This window comes from Schistocerca nitens, chromosome 12, assembly GCF_023898315.1.
Source record: "Schistocerca nitens isolate TAMUIC-IGC-003100 chromosome 12, iqSchNite1.1, whole genome shotgun sequence".
NCBI classification, from domain to species: domain Eukaryota; kingdom Metazoa; phylum Arthropoda; class Insecta; order Orthoptera; family Acrididae; genus Schistocerca; species Schistocerca nitens.
This window is the reverse complement of record NC_064625.1, coordinates 3,429,440-3,449,920: the sequence shown is the minus strand read 5'-3', so window position 1 is coordinate 3,449,920 and position 20,481 is coordinate 3,429,440. Positions and strand designations below refer to the sequence as shown.

The window sequence follows — 20,481 nt, the reverse complement described above, 5'->3', positions numbered from 1 at the left end:
TCTACGCTCAGATGTCGTTGATTGACGCTTCAGCTCTGCGCCAGCGCTCACCAGCAGCAGTGACTGGCGAGAGCAGGTGGCAAGGGGAACACTCCAAGACTGTATCGAGGTAGGCCAGGGCAATTCGGGAAACGTTTGGATTTGCGTTATTGTGTTGGAAGTGAGGAACCTCGGAAGTAAGGCACAGCCACCGCCTTTAACTGGTCAGTAGTGTAACGCCTGCTGTCCAAATTACTGGCTATATGAACCAGACGTGGCTGTTGTTGAGAAGCCAAAGGCACCCCCCCCCCCCCCCCCCACATCATCACGGCAGGTGTTGAGCCCGTGTGACAACGACAGTCGCAGTCTGGAGACTTCAGCTTTCCTCGGGGCTCCGACACAGCGACACGTTGGGAGCACCGCTGTCGGTCCGCCCCTCCCCCTCACCGCTGCCCGTCACGGCAAGCCGTGCCGACCCTCGTCGCAGCCTCCGCGTGCGTGGATACTCGTGTTGCTGGTAACGAGCTCACACGAGGCGTGTAGTGTGGTGTGGTTGGACGATCCTGGACAGCCGAGAGGACAGCTTACACTACACTCGTTCGTCCTCTGTCAGAATATTGCTGCGCGGTGTGGGATCCTTAGCAGGTGGGATTGACGGAGGACATCGAAAGGGTGCAAAAAAGGGCAGCTCGTTTTGTATTATCACGTAGTAGGGGAGAGAGTGTGCCAGGTATGATACGCGAGTTGGGATGGAAGTCATTACAGCAAAGACGTTTTTCGTCGCGGCGAGATCTATTTACGAAATTTCAGTCACCAACTTTCTCTTCCGGATGCGAAAATATTTTGTTGAGCCCAACCTACATAGGTAGGAATGATCATCAAAATAAAATAAGAGAAATCACAGCTCGAACAGAAAGGTTTAGGTGTTCGTTTTTCCCGCGCGCTGTTCGGGAGTGGAATGGTAGAGAGATAGTATGATTGTGGTTCGATGAACCCTCTGCCAAGCACTTAAATGTGAATTGCAGAGTAATCATGTAGATGTGTGTCTGGTCTCTGGGACGCTAGGCACGTGACACCGTCGGCATCCTGCTCAGCATCGTGCACCGTCCTCCCGAAGTCATCGATTCCACTTATTCACGACGATTGCGGGATCCCTAGTGACGCGAGCGGTGAACCGTAGCCCCGCCGCTGCAGACTTGCGACACGTGCTGGTGTGCGTTTCTCCTAATTATACGACGCCCGCGGCTGGCAGGTTACGATGCGGCCGCCAGCCGCGCAGCAGAGCGCCGCGGGTTGCCGCCCTGTTCAGGCGGCCGCAGCTCGTCCTGCCCGCCACGGCACTTGCTCGCCTCGCCACTTTGCAGTATTCGTCCGCCAGACGGCTTTATGACGCTGCCTGCTAGCTGACCAGTCACTCTGAGAGATCCAGTTCGAGTTTGACATCGACAGTAACTGAGTGCCACCCGTCAGAGCGCAACGCGCGCGGCAGTCGGAAGCGAGGCGTCGATAGTGTAGCAGATATCGACTCACCCTGCGGCAGTGTTCCCTTACTGTGACAACCCGCATTCTCAACTGTACCTACGAGAACTGTTGTCTTGTAGTCCAGTTTCTCATCAAATCAGGGGCCGTTTTTCGGCTGCATTTATTCAGAGGCTGTCTAGTTGCTGCTCAGAACCTTACGTCGGGGTGTAGTCTCCATGTCAGTAATAAAATTCTGTTCCTCTTGTTTACCTGGGCTTGTATCACCCACATCACGGGGCAGTAAACAAACAACATGCTAATACAATTTCTGAATCAGACACCCGCTGCTTTCCTTAGAGTGTATAAGACAAACAAAAATGCGCTACGGAAGAATTATCGGAATGGGGCGGAAATCGGAAGATGTAATCGTTTGTTTGTCCGCACACGTAGATTACAATTTCAGAAAAAATGGATGGCCTGTTCAAGAGAAAGAACTTCACAAACTGAGCAAGTCAGTAACGCGTCGGTCCACCTCTGGCCTCGGTATTGGCTGCAGAGCTGTCGGATGACCTCCAGAGGGATGTCGGGTCGAATTCTGTCCAGTCGACGCGTCACATCGTGAAAATGCCGTGCTGCTTGGGGGGGGGGGGGGGGGCAGAAGCACGAATTGGGAAGTGTTACCTACCTGCAGCGTAAGTCCAGGATGGCTTGCACGAAGGGGAACAAAACAGGGCACAGGATATCGCCAGCGTACCGCTGAACTGTAACGGTGCCGCGGATGGCAACCAAGCGGGTCCTGCTGTGTGGTGGAAGGCCACCACAGACCACCACTCCTGGTTGTGGCAGGCGACGGTCACGTTGGTCTCTCAACCGCGTCCGGGGCGTCCCCAGGCACGCCTCCGGCTTGCAGCAGAATAGCCTCCACTGCTGCGCCCATATTGGAACTGAACGCTGATGACCAGAGTGTCGTCCCGACGGACACGAGTGACGGCCTGGACCGTCATTTCTCTACACAGCAAGACCCGTGTGGCTGCCATCCGCGGCGCCTTTACAGGGAGCGGTATCCGGACGGTGTTTCACGTCCCGTTTTGATGCCCTTCTTGGGAAGCCATCCTAGACTTACCTTTCAGCAAGATAATGCCCGCCCGCACACGGCGAGACTTTCTACTGCTTGCATTCGTCCTCAACGAACTACCTCTTGGCCAGAGTTTGTTGCATTACGGACAGGGCCGTCGAACCAGCTCGGGCTGATTGGACAGAATCTGGCACGATGTCCTTCAGGAGGACAATCGACGAATCTATCAATCGCTGCTAAGTGAAATAACTGCTCGCATATGGGCCAGAGGTGAACCGGAGCGTTATTGACTTGCTCAATTCGTAAGCTCTTGTTTTCGAATAGATAATTGAATTTTTTTGAAATCGTGATCATTTGTTTGTCAGTACATGTCGATCCCATCTACCGGATTCAGTTCCATCTACATCTACATCCACACTCCGCAAGCCACCTGACTGTGTATGGCGAAGGGTACTTCCAGTACCTCTATCGGTTCTCCCTTCTATTCCAGTCTCGTATTTTTCGTGGAAAGAAAGATTGTCGGTATGACTCTGTGTGGGCTCTAGTCTCTCTGATTTTATCCTCGTGGTCTCTTCGCGAGATATACGTAGGAGGGAGCAATATACTGCTTGACTCGTCGGTGAAGGTATGTTCTCGAAACTTCAGCAAAAGCCCGTACCGAGCTACTGAGCGTCTCTCCTGCAGTCTTCCACTGGAGTTTATGTATCATCTCCGTAACGCTTTCGCGATTACTAAATGACCCTGTAATGAAGCGCGCTGCTCTCCGTTGGATCTTCTCTGTCTCTTCTATCAACCCTATCTGGTACGGATCCCACACTGGTGAGCAATATGCAAGCAGTGGGCGAACAAGTGTACTGTAACCTACTTCCTTTGTTTTCGGATTGCATTTCCTTAGGATTCTTCCAATGAATCTCACTCCATTCGGATGACTGCTTCGCGGTGCGTCGCTTGTTCTGGTCTTAGAGCATATACATATGCAGAGTATACACGGGGTTACATCCATCTCCTTCGTGCAGTAGCGCTGAAATGCTACTCGTCTGTATGCCGGGAGCGCGTGGAGCACCTCAGGGCAGCGAGTCGTGGCCAGTGCGACGTTTGTTGCTGTTCTAAGCAACAGGCGCGTACCTGGCGGCTGTGTGGGAGAACGCCGTTCAGAACGGCCCTTTTGTTTCCCTGCGCCGTGCTCGAGCGGCGACGTCCCGGCGTGGCGCCCTGCGCCGAGGTCCGCGGATCGATACCCGGGCCGGCCCTCCTTAGCGTGGCAGGCGCGCTGTGGCGGATGCGGCGCAAAGGAAGGAGCCGCTCCTGTCGTGACTCGGAGGAGTGAACGAGTTTATACGGCGCCGAAAATGTACGACGGCTAGCCTTAGTTCTGACCGCCACCTTGAAAAAAGAAGAATGTCGCCCAGTTATTTTGACGTGAGAACGTTTCTCCGGTTTCTTGTGCAACAAAATAGCGTCAGATTTTAATACTGCGATACTGGTAATGCGTAAACAGTCGTCGATCCCGTAACGGATATATCGTACTGTACCCCACCACGTCACCACTGTACCTCGCGAAGCGTGGTAAACGTGTGCAGCGCTGGCCGAGGAAGGCGCGCCGCACTGTAAGTGATTTAATGACGCCGCGTCCTCGTGAAGTATCACGATAAAAACTCACGCGAAGCCGACCGAAACGCACACACTGCCGGGTGCAGTTATATTGTCGTCGTACAGCCTTTGTTTCGTTTGTGAAGTCATCGTACGAGTGACTGTAACAAATTAGTTTTGCGTAAAGTTATAAACTGGTGTAGCGTGGAAAAGCGTTTAGGTAGGATATCGGTTCAGGTGTCATCGTGAAGACGTTGCGCAGCATTGCTGCGACCCGGAGAGAGAAAATAAAAATATTGGACGCAATATAAGTGAGAATCAGGATTGAATTGGAAATAACAAAATAATAAAAGATGCCTCTTTTTTTTCAGTCGTCAGTCTTCTGATTGGTTTGATGCGGCCGTCCACGAATTGCTCTCGTGTGCCAACCTCTTGCCACCTACGTCCTCAATTAGTTGCTGGGTGTGTTACAATCGCTGTTTTTCTTTACAGCTCCCTCTAGTACCATGGAAATTATTCCTTCTTCTTGTCAATGTTTTCCATATACTGCTTTCCTCGCCCATTCTGCAGGGAAACTCGTCACTCCGTACTTTATCAGTCCACCGAATGTTCAACATTCGTCTGTAGCACGACATTTCACATTCTTCGAGTCTCTTCTGTTCCAGTTTTTACCACAGTCCATGTTTCACTACCATACCGCGCAATGCTGCGCTGCAAACGTACATTCTCAGAAATGTCTTCTCCAAGTTAGGCCTTATGTTTGATACTAACAGACGTGTCTTGGCCAGGAATGCCATTTTTGCCAGTGCTGGTCTGCTTCTTATGTCGTCTTTTCTCCGTCCGTCACGAGTTATTTTACTTCCTTAATTTCGTCTCGTTCGCGATCATCAATTTAGATGTCATTTCTACTACTTCTCAGTACTTTCGTCTTTCTTAGATTTGCTCTGGCCATTTCTGTACCCATTAAACTGTTCGATCCATTCACCTCATCTATAATTGTTCTTCACTTTTACTGAGGATAGCAATGTCATAAGCAGATCTTATCATTGATGCACCACCACGCTGAATTTTAACCCCACTCTTAACTCTCTCTTTTATTTCCGTCATTGCTTCTTCAATGTATGATTGAGCAGTAGCGGCGAAAAAACAAATGGTCATATGGAATCTACAAGAGAACTAAAACATCTGTGGAGAAGTCTTAGCACATTTAAAAGCCTTCGTATTTAACTACTCTGCATACACTAAACATATCGTTACGTCATATGCAGTCAGCAACAGACAAGTGCAAACTCATTTCAGGTACTGCGCGTCCTCGACTACGAGAAGGCGCTAAGATAGCAACCTGTCTACCATTTACATACAGTAATTTTACAGATATGTATGACAAATTACACGAAGGTTAAACGTAAATATTACAGTGTCATATTACAATTGTTCAAACAACTAATTGCGCTGTTAAAGTGATATGTGCAATACTTAAAAGCAAGACAGATGTCGTGCCTCTCTAAAAAAATAATAATTCGGCATATACTTATGACTAACATTTACAGTAGTTAATGAACGCATCCATCATTTACTGTCACTTAAAATATATGTAGAAACACTTGTGATAAACTGTAAAATGATTACATATGTGAAACAACAAAATAAGTAACACCATATTACAATTTTTCATACATGTAAACGTGAATATAAGGGCGTAGTCTTTTGGCGATGCTGGGTGGCATTGCTTACGAAAAAATAATTATAGCTTAGCTGTGGCACGAACGATTATAATGGTATTCAGTCGTGTCTCACGTTATTTTACTTACAGTGCATTAAATAAAGCAAATAACCAATCAGGTTTAACCATAACACAGGTATACATTTTCTAATAATGAATAAACACAAATGTTTCCATACATGGTGTAACTTACATGTGTAAATTTAAATAAAAGAGGAGTAAATGATGGGAAACGAAACAGTTCATTAAGAGAAGACTGCTCCTTTTTTCGAAGAAAGTTCAACCACGCATACGAATACAAACTTGTTCCTGCCACTTTCTTCATTTAGCTGCACAAACAGGTGCGAAAATCCTAAAATATCATTGTACTTAAGAATTTGTAGTGGACCTTTACTACTTCTCCAAAAAAAGGCACTGAACCCCATAAAATACTGAAGTACGTTTGTACAAGATGACTTTTTTGCTCCAGTCTATAAAAACAATAAGTGAGCAGTGGAAAAGTCTGGTAAAACTTTTCAATAGGGACGCTTAAAACAAAATAAACAACTCTCATTTGAGTATAGTAGACCACATTCTAAATGAACAAGTTGCTAAACTATATCTTTTTTTGCGTAATAGTCTTTCGCTACTTACCATTGCAAATGTATTCCTTCAAAAAGAAGAGCCAGTGATTCATAAACTTCAAAGCGTCGTAAATACCTTACTTAGGGATTTGCTTGTCAGATTCATGAAACCCTCTTAAGTACGTACTTCTGTTTGTCTGCTGGAATTGAAATTGTGAAAAAATAAATATCAGAATGAAGATGATGATATTGTCATTTGTGTAGGCACTAGAAGCTATATTCGTCATACCAGATTTGAAAAATCTGTTGTTGAAAAATTTTATGAAGATATAAGAAGTCTTTTCGTCAACTAATATAGTCACATCAAAGAAAAACTTCCTATAACTGATGCCTTCTTAAGAAATGTTATAGATATTGGACGTAGGAAAAGTAAATTGTTTTCATCAGTTGGAAAGCTGAACTATTTCCTGCCGCTCTGAGTCAACACGGAAAAAACAGTAGAATTGGAGTTTCCAAGATATCAGTTTGATGACCTTCCACTTAACCGGCTTTTTTAGAAAATTTGCAGTTGTTTTTATTTCAGGGAAACCTTCTTTGTGCCAGTCGAAAGGCCTAAACCAGAACCCGTCTCTGTATTTCACGTGTGATTACTGACGGCTGCTTCTCAAGTTTGGTAGCAGTGCGCATCGTATATACTGTCATCTACTCCATCTTACATTTATCCACTACTTGGAAACGTTGCGCACGCCCTCGTCCACCTCCTCAGGGTCACCCAGCATCGATAGTTTCCGCCGTCTAACAACGTAGCGGTGCTGCAGATCCTAACTGATAAACCGTTTAGTACTCTCAGTGTACGCTGCCTGACGAAAAAATGAATGGGGGGCGCTATCTTCCAACTTCTTTGTAAATTTGACCCGATTTTGTAATCGCTCTGGAGACACTACATAGAGGTCGTATGGTGCTTCCTCGGAACACGTCCGATGTCAGTTTCGCTTTTGTCTAACGTGTTCCGAGTAGTGTAACGTACCGGGTTCTGTAAGTATAACATTCTTCGGGCCATTGTGGTACAGTTTCCAGCGCCGTTCGGAACTGTGGTGGGCGGCCGCAGTGGCCTCTGTGTGAGTACAGTAGCCTACTCTTCTGTGTACAGTACAGCACGGCAGGCTGTGTGTCGGTTTGGGCCCGGCGCCGTTTGTAGGTCACCGCCGCAGCCTGGTATCGATCCTTGGACTCTGGCTGCCAGTGCCTGCGGGCGGAAGCGAGCAGTGCTGCCGCCTGGCAGCCGCCGCGCGCAGCCATCGGCCGCCAAATAGGCGAGAACAAAGGGAGAAGAATGTGTGTCACTGCTGTACAGTACAGGGAGCACTCCAGGCAGACCGGGGGACAACCCAGCTGTGTTGTGACAGGTCCTGTCAGAGCAGACTCGCTGCAGGGACCGACAGTTGACACTCGACGTAAATAAAACCAGCTAGTTGGTCATAAATAGGCCAAGACGTCGGCTAGTGTTCGATTACAGTGCACTATTGGCGGAAAGTCACTGCAGACAGTAACTATAGTAAAATACACAAGAATCCTTATCCAAATGGAATCACCCATAAAAGAGTTAGGAGCAAAGGCAAGTGCTAGTCCGCGATTCACTGGGAGAACCTGAGGCAAATGTAATTCACCGATTAAAGTGTAGGAGATAAACAAGATCCAAGTAGGAGCGGCGCGTTTCGTTAGGGGATCGTTTAGTCGGCGGGAGGCGCTCCGCATCACGCACAGCGTTGCTACTCAAATTCGGAGAGTCTTCCTTCCAGTAAGAGGCTTGCAACACGTTGCTTCCGCGCCGGAGCCTCTGGCGAAATGACCGAGGACTGAAAATCGGGGTGGATACGAAGCTTTGCGGTCAGTCGTTGTACCTGTGTCCCGTTCTCCAGTGGAACAGGTAAGGGGTAAAATGGTATTTCTGCCTCACGTACCCTCCGCTACACACCATCCTGTGGCGTGCGTAGTATCCACCTACCAACTTATCGGGGGTTGCCTGCGTGAGTGAAAATTAAATGATTCTACAGGAACTTCATAAATTTACACAGCTGTTTTCTCATTTGTATGCCAAATTTAAGTCGCTATTCCACAGTTAACAAATTAATCAATGTGCTGAAACGACTAAATTGTAAAATATCGAATTTTATTTTAATTTTTTTTTCATGTCTTCTTATTTGCGCTCGAGGACTTACTTCGCAGAAAACTTTTTTCCGACAAAGTCTCCGTTGTTCGAATCGTGAAATCAGTGTCAAAATCTTACAAACACTGAGAAATCGCATACACTCGTGAGCAACAGAAATTATGCTAGGCAATACCGTGTTCTCTATGTGGTAACAAGAACGTGAGGCACCCTGGAGACGGATTTCAGAACACATTATTCAGTCTCCATAAGCGACAGTAAATGTGACCTCACGCTGTAACGTGGCACAAAATCCACACATTCGTAACAACTTATTCCGTCCTTCAGAAATCCTTGCTGTGATGTGACACTAATTCCGCGAGGTTTTTTCTCCGTTTACAGGAATATTTTGCGAAGGTCGTCACTTCCGTTTTCCATGCCAGTCTGTACCGCTAAACGGACCTCATACTTCCATCGTCTACGGTTCCAGTTGCAGGTTGCCTAGCTGATGCCTTCCAGGGACAACAAAAAGTTTACTTTCAATATTTTGTATACTTATTGAATTTAAAATGCTGTCAAAACTTAGTCATTAAGTTCTATAATGTTAGCCGGCCGCCGCGGTGGTCTAGCGGTTCTGGCGCTGCAGTCCGAAGCCGCGGGACTGCTACGGTCGCGGGTTCGAATCCCGCCTCGGGCATGGGTGTGTATGATGTCCTTAGGTTAGTTAGGTTTAAGTAGTTCTAAGTTCTAGGGGACTTATGACCTAAGATGTTGAGTCCCATAGTGCTCAGAGCCATTTTTGTTAGCCGGCCGCCGTGGTCTAGTGGTTCTAGGCGCTCAGTCCGGAACCGGGCGACTGCTACGGTCGCAGGTTCGAATCCTGCCTCGGGCATGGATGTGTGTGATGTCCTTAGGTTAGTTAGGTTTAAGTAGTTCTAAGGTCTAGGGGACTGATGACCACAGATGTTAAGTCCCATAGTGCTCAGAGCCATTTTTTCTATAATGTTACGTTAGAAGTTTGACAGAGTAAGACAAAAAGTAAGTTTCATATCAGCGCACACTCCGCTGCAGAGTGAAAATCTCATTCTGGAAACATCCCCCAGGCTGTGGCTAAGCCATGTCTCCGCTATATCCTTTCTTTCAGGAGTGCTAGTTCTGCAAGGTTCGCAGGAGAGCTTCTGTAAAGTTTGGAAGGTAGGAGACGAGATACTGGCAGAAGTAAAGCTGTGAGACCGGGCGTGAGTCGTGCTTCGGTAGCTCAGTTGGTAGAGCACTTGCCCGCGAAAGGCAAAGGTCCCGAGTTCGAGTCTCGGTCGGGCACACAGTTTTAATCTGCCAGGAAGTTACAAAAATTACTGTTAGAAACTGAGTCTTGAGGCAGCGTAAGTCAAAACACGGAAATGGCCGAGGCCGTATTCATCCAGCGACGGAGAACAAGACCACTTCCCAACATATGACTAACTGTACACATAATTTTACACCTTTACGAAACTTTTTCTCGCAAACGAACAAAAAACATCACATATCGCTGTTCTTGCAGTAAAACTTGAGCAGCAGGCACGACGTTTCAGTTTATGACTGACTCTGTTCGCAACACAGTTTGCACACAACCAACACCTCCCACTGAATGTACTTCCGAGATTATATTGCTGTGCGACTCGACACGCAGATCAGGAGGTGCGGGAAAATCCAGTTTTCGCTTAAAACGGAGTGCAGATTACCCGCACTGTACTCGTCCATAATGAAAGCAAGTAGAGTCTTCCAGCAAACTTTACAAAAATAATCTCGAACCTTTTCGTCGCTTGCATGCTTAACGTCAAACACCTGAAGTCATTTGTAGAATAATCATACGTTTGAAGCTGTTTTATAAACTGGAATTCAATTTTTTTGACAGTCCAGGGTTGACTGGTTGTGGACCAAAAGCGTAAATAATCGCGAGCTCATAATGGATTCGTCTTATTTCAAAGGAAAAAGTTTTTCTGCATTTTGTATCCAGTTCTCCTACAAGTCAAAACTCGTAAATCTGTTCGAACTGATAAATATATCGAATAAGGTGTGACCAATACTAGACTCTTTTATAAAAAAATAGAAGACGTTAGTCGAACGCAGTACAGGTCGCCCTCGTGTCCGCCAGGAACAGGACAGCCCTGCCGCCTGCAGCCTGCAGCCTCTGTGTGACGTCACAGCCTAGAGTATTAAAATGTGTGTGTGTGTGTGAGTTCCTAAGGGACCAAACTGCTGACGTCATCGTAAACTAACTTATGCTAAGAACAACACACACACACACACACACACACACACACACACACACACACACACACACACACACACACGCCCGAGGGAGGACTGGAACCTCCGGCGGGAGGGGCCGCGCAGTCCGTGACATGACGCCCGAAACCGCGAGGCAAAGTATTTTACTACGGCGCACGTGAGCTGATGGCTGTGTCCCTTGCAGCGTTAGAGGGAAGGAAGGACTGGATTGTCGGACTTTTTGGCGGTGCCGCTAGTGCGTACAGCCCTTCTAGGTCTGTCAGCGACCTAGTTGGACCTCGTTTTCTTTGCGCACTGTACGGCATGTCCAAAGACATTTCTAATGGAAGCTTTTTGATTTCCATATTTAGGGAGGAGGTTACGTGCACGAAAACAAGGAAAACTTGTCCAGGAAACGTGGGTTCTAAAATGCGTACGTTACGAGCTATGGGCACTTTCTCAGTAGAAGAAGTGTGTTTCACAATAGCGGAGACACCCAAGTGTTCATAGCTCTTAAGGTATGCCATTCAGAGCCGACGTTTACTGGGCATTATTTTGCATCGAATGATCGTTCCTCTCGTATCTCTGGTAACTGGCCATTCCTGCTGGTAAACCCTGTGCGCTGTGTAGCTTACATACGAGCAGTGAGGTTGGCACGCCGCCACAACCGCCGTTTCAATTTCCACCACCAGTGACCGTCATCTTTATTACAGTGCAACAGAAGTAGCGTAGCGATCGTGTGAATTCCTAGTAATGTCCACACGTTGCTAAGTCCTTTGGTGATCGTCAAGAGAACCCTAACTTACAGTTAGAACCATTTTTAGAATGCTAATGTATGTTCAGTAGAAACCTCATCAAACACACGGCTGTTTTGACAAGCATGTCCTTTGTTGTTAGCAATATTTGTGATTTTTCAAAAATAACGCCAGCACTAGAACAGTGAAGTGAGAGATTTCAGACGTTCAACATTAATATAGAGAGAAGTGAAATATATATGTGCTCAGATGCATACAGCAGTTTCCAGAGCATAATATATGTCTTGTTGCCAACAATGGGGAATTTAACAGTGAGTACAAGAACTTCCTGCTCACACATTTTTACTGTGCTGCGTAACACCTCCATAGTTACTGTTAAATGTTTTTATAACTGAAATTTACAAGTTTTGCTGTCGTAAAACGCAATACAATGTACTCGTTGTAAACTGTATGAAAGATGTTAGTTATGCATCGAATGACGTGTGCCTCGGTGTGCCGGCAGTTCTACTCGTGGCTGGAGCACAACGAGGTGGCCAACAGCACGCTGCAGCTGCGCCAGGTCACCGTGTTCGCGCCCACCAACCTCGCCTTCCAGAACTACAAGGCGCGCGACGGCGACGAGAACATCATCCTCTACCACATGAGTGAGTACGGACGCATCACCCCTCTGCCACATCCTCAGCCCTACTGCGTAAATGAGTACATCGTGGCACGTTTTGATCCTCAACAACGTGAGGGAGTACACCGCAACCTCACCCTCTGCCACATCATTTCTTGTGGTTCTCGCTCACCGCACAGCAAACTAAGCGTTACACATCATGGCGGGGATAGCGGGAATGTGGAGTGTGTTCTGGGGTAGGCAGTGTTCTCCGCATGTGATTTCTTTTTCTCACTCGATGGGCCGAGTGTACATCCACTGAGAGCCTTTTGAGCGGCTGCTGGGCTGCAAGCTGAAAAATTAAGCTGACGCTTCAGTTTCAGCCCTGTTGCGGAAAGTTATTTGCAAATTCCTTGTGGACGCTGTAAGTACGAGGGTAATCCCAAAAGTAAGGTCTCCTATTTTTTTATAAGTGCATAGACCTGTTTCTTTCTACAATGGTTTACAGCTTGAACATTTAGCTATTTTTCCACATAATCACCATTTCTGTCGATGCATTTTTGTAGACACTGTGGCAGTTTTCGTATGCCCATGTCATACCAGCTCACTGCCATGCTATTAAGAAAGTTATGAACCTCTTCTTTCACCCTATAGTCCTGACTTGGCGCCCAGTGACTATCACCTGTTCCCTAGGTTAACAGAACATTTGGCCGGAAAGCGATTCAGCTCCAACGAGGAAGTGAAAGAAGAGGTTGATAACTTTCCGAACAGCATGGCGGCAAGCTGGTATGACATGGGCATACAAAAACTGCCACAGCGTCTACAAAAATGCATCGACAGAATTGGTGATTGTGTCGAAAAATAGCTAAATGTTCAACCCGTAAACTGATGTAGAAATAAACAAGTCTATGTACTTATAAAACAATAGGAGACCTTACTTTCTGGACTACCCTCGTACAATCCTTTCTTGGATTTTTTTAATCCAACATTTGCCTTTGGCATACCTTTCCACGATTATTAATAAATACAATATATTCACCATTATTTCAGTTTATTTCCTGTGTAAATAACATAAAAATTGACTTCCTCACAGCGTTTCGACCCCCTTAAGCTCTCTGTTACCGTTCTGTACTTTTTCTGCTGTGCCAACCTTGGTTTGGCAGTTAGGCTAACATTAATGGCTTATGCGTCGTCAGACCCGCGTCAGAAATGCTGTTTTTAGAGTTTCGTACTTCAGTCCGACATTAGAGGATCACTTCATCCTCCATCTGTTAAAAACCCTGTTTCTCAGCAACGGGTAGGTGTATCAAGTTGAAATTTACGTCATACAGTAACATCTATGGTGCTCTGTCGATATAAAAAAAATTAATGCAATCAAAAGACACAGCAATTTATGTCACATGTTTTGATGTTCAGAAACTGACTTATCAAAAACCTGTTGTGCACTTTGTGTATGGTAGTATATTTATGACAATTCTGACGCAAAGGGCATATTTTTCCATCTTCTCAGATTTAAAAACACGATGTTAGTCTTGTAGCTTTTCCCCCATTTAAAAATTTATGTATGATCCTCATTTGATTAAAATGTATTATTAAAAAATACAAAAATTTATTGGAATTCAATAACATAAACTAATTTATCCTTATTTTGTTTTTTACCTCGATAAATAAATATTATTCAACAGTTTTTTCTATTTTATCATCTTCTATGTATTTCGATTTGGAAGTGTAATTTTGTATGTCATCTAAGGGTAATAAAACTTTTTGTCCACATTTAGTTACAATATTTCAAAAGCCAAAATTTTGGTTAGACATACATTTAAACTCGAATAATTTAGTGAACATTTCTGCACAACCAATATTATAACTGCTTAGTAACTAGATTTTCAATGCTGACATTCATGCTCATTTTGTTTTGCTTTTATTTATTCATATAGAAAAAATTTAGATTTTCAAATTTGGTTCTAAAAAGTTAAAACATGTATCAAATGTTCTAAATTTTGAAAATCGAATTTTTTTCAGTTTTTATCTTCTCTGTCTTTCTGAAAATATTTCAAAAGGAAATGTAGAAATCAGAATAACACTAATAACTTATAAATTTTCTTATTCATTTATGTAATTAAAAATTTTCAATTCAAATCTGTGTTGTAAATTATTAAGTTAAATTCTTTTTACCATGCATAATTATATATGCAGTTGTATCATTTGGTATATTTCATTAAAAAACACATAATGTCATTTTTGTTTGTAGAGTAGTTAAAAGATTCATTCCTCAAGTCAGATTCATAACATAGATAGGATAATTTTCAATAAAATTGAATGTGATTACATTTACATCGTTATTTAATTGTGTTATTTTTTTAAAAGCTTACAGTGCTTTTCAGATTTTAAAAAGTTGTTCAGGGATAAGGAATCCATAATTCTTGCGCAGAAACTTCATTTCTTCCATAGATATTTTGCAATTTAACATGATCAAATAAAGAAGAATCATTTAACTGATTATTTTTGGATAAATGTGGAAAACAATAAAAATAAAGTAAAGCATACCAAATTCGACAGAATTATAACAATTGGGTCAAACTTTCTTTTTCCATTTAATCCAGCAAATTCAATAGTTTACAGTAAAAAGACTGGGATGTTTGGATTTTTCGGTGTTTCTTGTTCTAGTTCAAGTGAATATTCTGGGTCATATTTAACAACAGCAACAGGAAATTCCATGCATTTTACAACAATTTCACCTTCTTTTGGAAGTGTACTGCTATCATTATTATTAGTCCATCGAAGAATAGAATCTTCCTGATCTTTTCTTGAACTCTAAGTAAAAATTTCTGTTAAAGCTCCTTCCCAAATTATTCTTTTAAATGCTTAAAAAATCCAGCAATATAATTCTAATGTATGAAGTACTTCATAGTGTTTGTTTTTAACATTATCATTGTTAAGAACATTTCCTTCCATAGTTAATTCATTTTATAGAGATGAAGTTAATTGAATGAGAGTTGCTGTAGGAATCAATGGATGTTCAACTCTAGATAAAATCAGATTTACCATAATATGCTGAAAAATCTGTGTGTGAATAACATCAAATGTCATATAAAGCTGTGAACAATTAGGATGAATCTAGCCATCGCCAATATTAAATTTTGTTTCTTCATTAGGAAGATTTAAATTATTTTTTCTTTTCTCGTTATTAGGTAATGAGTAAAATTGATAAATGTCGACTTTGCTCATGATTTATTAAGGAAAAATGTATTAATTAATTTTTGAATTATTGTTACACTAGCACCACTGAAGTCAATCAAATTATTTTTATCAGTGATAGGAATTCCTAAGTTTTGAATAGTATAAAAAATTGGACTATTTATACGATAATTTGGTCCATAAATTATTGGTCCTCCAAATTCAGCATTTGGTTTAAACGACGAAATAATATTAGTTTCTCTGTGAAAATTATCATCATGTTTAACAAACACTCCAACAGCTAAATTAAAATTAATATTTATAACTTCATATGGAATAACTTTAGAACATTATTAGTAATTGCTTTTTCATTAGCTTCCATAATTTGATTATTAAAGCCTAAAATTTAGCCAGTAGAATCTTCTTTATCTACAAATAATTTAATGTCACTTTCAGTAGTAACTGTTTAAAATTTTAATCTCCTTTAAAATCTATATTACATTTTTCGATTGAAAATTTACTCAAACTGTATTGTCCAACAGGAATTTCTATTGTTAGTATGTAATTTATTATTTTTCATTGGATAAAAACCATCTAGTGAAACATTTTTGGAAGTTTCTTTTATTGGAACTGTTATATATTTTTTTCAGAACAGATGAATTGTCAATCATTTGAAATAATGTACTCATTTATACTAATAAAAATTATGTAAATACAAGACAGATTATGAACCAAAAATAAGAACTCCTGAAAATATTTAAAAATAAACACCGTAAACATTTGCCAAATTCTATTCAATGTTCAATAATGGGACCAAGTGGTTGAAACAACGATTGATAATTATATTCTAGTATCAAGATGGTTAAATTGGAAAAAAAATTTCATTTGTACATTTATTCTAAAAGTTTAAATAAACTAAAATATCAAGAATTTATAAAGAGGTGAGAAAAATTGAGGATAAAGTTAATTAAAACAATTACTACTTTTATTGAAAATAATTTGGTTGTAGTTTTTTGTGGTGTCACTGCCAGACACCACACTTGCTAGGTGGTAGCTTAAATCGGCCGCGGTCCATTAGTACATGTCGGACCCGCGTGTCGCCACTGTGTGATTGCAGACCGAGCGCCACCACACGGCAGGTCTCGAGAGACGTACGAGAACTCGCCCCAGTTGTACGACGACGTTGCTAGCGACTATACTGACGAAGCCTTTGCTCTCATTTGCCGAGAGACAGTTAGAATAGCCTTCAGCTAAAGTTAATGGCTACGACTTAGCAAGGCGCCAAATGTCACAGTGCATGTATCTTACGAGTCTCATTTGTATAGTCAAGAGAGATGTACCAAAGGAAGCATTAAAAGTTAAGTATATCCCAAAGCTACGTATTTCCTTTATAGCAGTCATAACTTATCCTGTTCCAGACTTGACGCCAGTCGGCGTGTGTGTACGCGTGCCTTTCGGCTTCCTCCTCAGTGTGGCGTGACTAGCTTGTTACGCCACAACATTTTTGACGATAGCATTCCTGAAAATCATGATATAGTTGAATATTTTGCTACAGGTAGACTTACAGGAAGTGATTGTTTTTACTTAGCTGAAAACCTATTCAAAAATACCAAAACAATTATTAGAGGTAGACTTAATTATTTAAATATTTTGAGACAAGATGATCCAAATTTAAATCATATTTATCATGAATTTGTTAGAGTTGATTTAAAATTAGCCAATTTGAAGGAATTGTGTAGTAAATGTTGGAATACAGTTTTATAACAATAAGTATGACAAAAAAATTAATACTGGTAAATACAGAGAAAATGTTGAACATGAAACAATGAATGTAAAATAAAAATAATTATTTTATTTTATTGTTGATAAATATGACCCACAAGTTAGTAAAAAGAAGAATTTACAAATGGAACAAACAACCATCAACAGATTATGAAAAATGTAAAAAAGGTCAACCAGTTATTGATACAATTGAATAATTTGAAAAAAGGAATTCGTGGTTTACGTGAAAAGTTATTGAAGATAATACAAAAGTTGGAAAAATAGTTCTTATAATCATCATTATTTAAAAGAACTTGATGATATCCCAACAATTAAACAATCTGCTAGCGATAGAAGAGGTTATACATAATGTGAATCAGAAACATGTCATTTATTGAATAAATATGTAGAAGAAGTTAAAGATAAATATGTTATACAATTTTTTTGAGGTAATGATGTTCAATTTTATCATGCATACTGAAGATACTGTTTCTCGATTAAGACCTGTTGCAACTTTTAAATATATTCGTAAATATCCAGTTTAATTCAGTGGTGATAATTCAAAAATGGTGAAAAACAACGTGGAGGTACTGATTTTTTAATTAACATTTGAAGTAAATAACAAATTATTTCTGATGATTTATGTGAAGAATTTTACTCGACTCAGAAGCTGTATGTTATGATAATAATCCGAATTAAAATAATTGTTTTATAAAACCAACAGTAGAAGAATGTTTTCCTAGTTTTTAAGAACGAAATCACATGAAAAAGTTGGTGAAGATTTAAAAAAATATTCAAAATAACAACAAGAAATTAAAACAATTTTATTACATTGAACTGTATAAAATTCTTGTTTAAATGACCGAGTTAACTTCATTTTTGTGCGTAGTTTTATATTATTATCTAAATAAGTTTTTAATCAATGAAAGTAATTTCACTTTTTACAACATTTTTTAAGTTCTGTAGATTTTTTATCTTCTTTGTTACCAACTTCATAAGCATATATTTTCTATCTTAAACTAAAATGCTGTAACATAATTTTTCCACAATTTGCATCTTTGATTTTCCCTAAAACTTTCTTGTGGAATTCTATAAGTATTATCTTTTGAATAATCACTTGTGCCAAATTCGTTTTTTCACCAATTTCATATCTTCATGAAAATCTACAGTTGTTACATCATAAATAGACAAAGCTGTTTCCATATAATATAAATCAATATTTTCTCCCTGTTTTGGTTCTGTAACATTATAGTGACAATCGTGCTTTTTTACTTTCAGAATATCTAGAATACTCCCTCCAATGTAAATTCGTTTGTTGAATTTTTTTCATGTGAACTACAACTAGATTTTCCGAAAATACAGAAGCATGTTCATAATATGGTTTTGAAATATATTTCATGTATTTTCCAGAACTGTTATTATTTTAATATGTCTTACCAAACACTGAATTATTCGAGAATTGTTAGAAATCTTTTTTGGCTTTAGGTCTCTCTTCTGTATTAAAATCAGTTTACCTTTTCCAACCAATCTTATTGTTGAAATGATAAGATTCTATCAATCTTTGTCAATTTTAAGCAAAGATTGAAACATTGTTTAAGATTTCTATAATGTTAAACACATTTTCTGTTATTATTATTATTTTCGATTATTCCCATTTAAGAGAGCATTTGAACTTGAATTCCTTTATGATGATTATTTATATTTTTTCTGAGCCCAAATTTTCTTCATGTGTTCACTGTGTTGTTTCTTTCGCTCCGCTGTCCGTTTGCATCCTGGTCTCTTCTGTGTTGTGGTGTCAAATTTATGTTTGTTGATGATGTTCCTGAATTCAGTTCTATTTTCTGCATCGTTTACTGTTATGTGTGCTTGTCTGAGGTCCTCTTCAACTTCTTTTATCCATTTTGTTTTTCCCTTGCCTGAGTTGATGACTTTAAGAATTCGCTTTGAAATTCTGTTTTCATTCATCCTGTGGATATGTCCGTAGAACTGCATTCTTCTTTTCCTTATTGTATCCGTAATCTTGTCTGTGTATTTATATAATTCTGATGTTGGTCTCTTCTTCCAGATTCCTTGCTCTTGTATCGGGTCAAAAATTTTCCTGAGAATTTTCCTTTCTTGTTTCTCTATTTCTTTGATTTTAGTTTGCCCACCTATTTGTGTTGTTTCAGATGCATACAGTGCCTCCGGAAGTCCGACAGTGTTTTAGTGCCTCAATTTTGCGTTAATGGATATGGAATTTTTGTTATAATAGTTCTACGTGAGTTTATATGCTTTCTGTAGTTTTTTTATTCTTTCCTCATTGGCCTTTAGGTTGATCCTTGATGGCTGGATGATTTCTCCCAGGTACTTAAAATGTGGTATTTGTACGATTTTCCCATGGGTTGTCACAATAGGCAATTTGTCTTGTGGCACTCTTTCTATGTACTGGGTTTTCTCATATGAGATTTGCAGGCCAGTTCTTTGCGCAATTTCGTGTAACTTCTGTATGGCGTTAGTGGCTTCTTTTCTATTATTTGTGAGGATTGCAAGGTCATCTGCAAAAGCTAAACACTTCACATTGAATCTATTATCTTTTCTAATGCCAATTTGGATTCCTTTGACATCTTCTTCCCATGTCCTGACGATTTTTTCAAGAATGATATGAAAGTCCGTCACCCTGTCGCATTCCAGTTTGGATTACAAATGGTTCCGAGATATCCCCCATAATTTGACGTTGGAGACTGTGTCAGTTAATGTTTCCTGAATGATTGCTCTTGTATTTCTGTGACTGGTGACTGACACTGGCGGTGTCTCTCCAACGTAGAAAGTTCCAGATCTTCCTTCTCTTCTGAAGGTAATGGAAACTGCCTTCTCTTCATTCAAGGATAGGTTGTTTTTTCGTGCCCAGTACACTAACTAGTTGAAGGTTTTCTGTAGATCATCCTCAGAAACTGAGGTTAATGCCATGTCGTCTGCATACATGAGCAGATTTACATTCTTGGGTTTTATTGTCTGAATAGTGTCTGCTGTAGATAAGACGAAGAGTAAGGGGTCAGTGGGCCACCTTGCAACATTCCAACTGTTTGCTGTATCAGGCATGACTTAACTGTACCATCATCTAGTTCCACCCAGTCATTAGTCATTGGTAACAGGTAATATCTTGCACCTTGGTCAGTTTCTTCATTAGAATGGATCTACTGATTGTGTCGAACACATTGGTCAGGTCTATAAAAATTGCATGAAGCTTTCCCCCCTCGTTTCGCTAAGGTCATTTCTATATCGGTTTGGAGACAGTGTTCAGCTTGGATCATTGACCTGCCACATCTGAGACCGAACTGTGAATTGGGAGTTTCTTATTGATGATATCTCTAAGGCGCATTCACAGTAGTGTTGTAAAGATTTATTATATTAAGAATTAAAACAT

General features: G+C 41.1%; 1 protein-coding gene across 3 annotated transcripts in view; it reads left to right on the top strand.

Annotated features, from left to right (window-relative positions):
* Positions 1-20,481, top strand: part of LOC126215255 (fasciclin-1) — a 662,934-nt gene that overhangs the window by 520,715 nt on the left and 121,738 nt on the right. For all 3 annotated transcript variants that reach the window (XM_049941931.1, XM_049941930.1, XM_049941929.1), the window contains exon 2: positions 12,045-12,186. In XM_049941931.1, the coding sequence (XP_049797888.1) occupies positions 12,045-12,186 (142 nt within the window). The remainder of the gene's footprint in view (positions 1-12,044; positions 12,187-20,481) is intronic.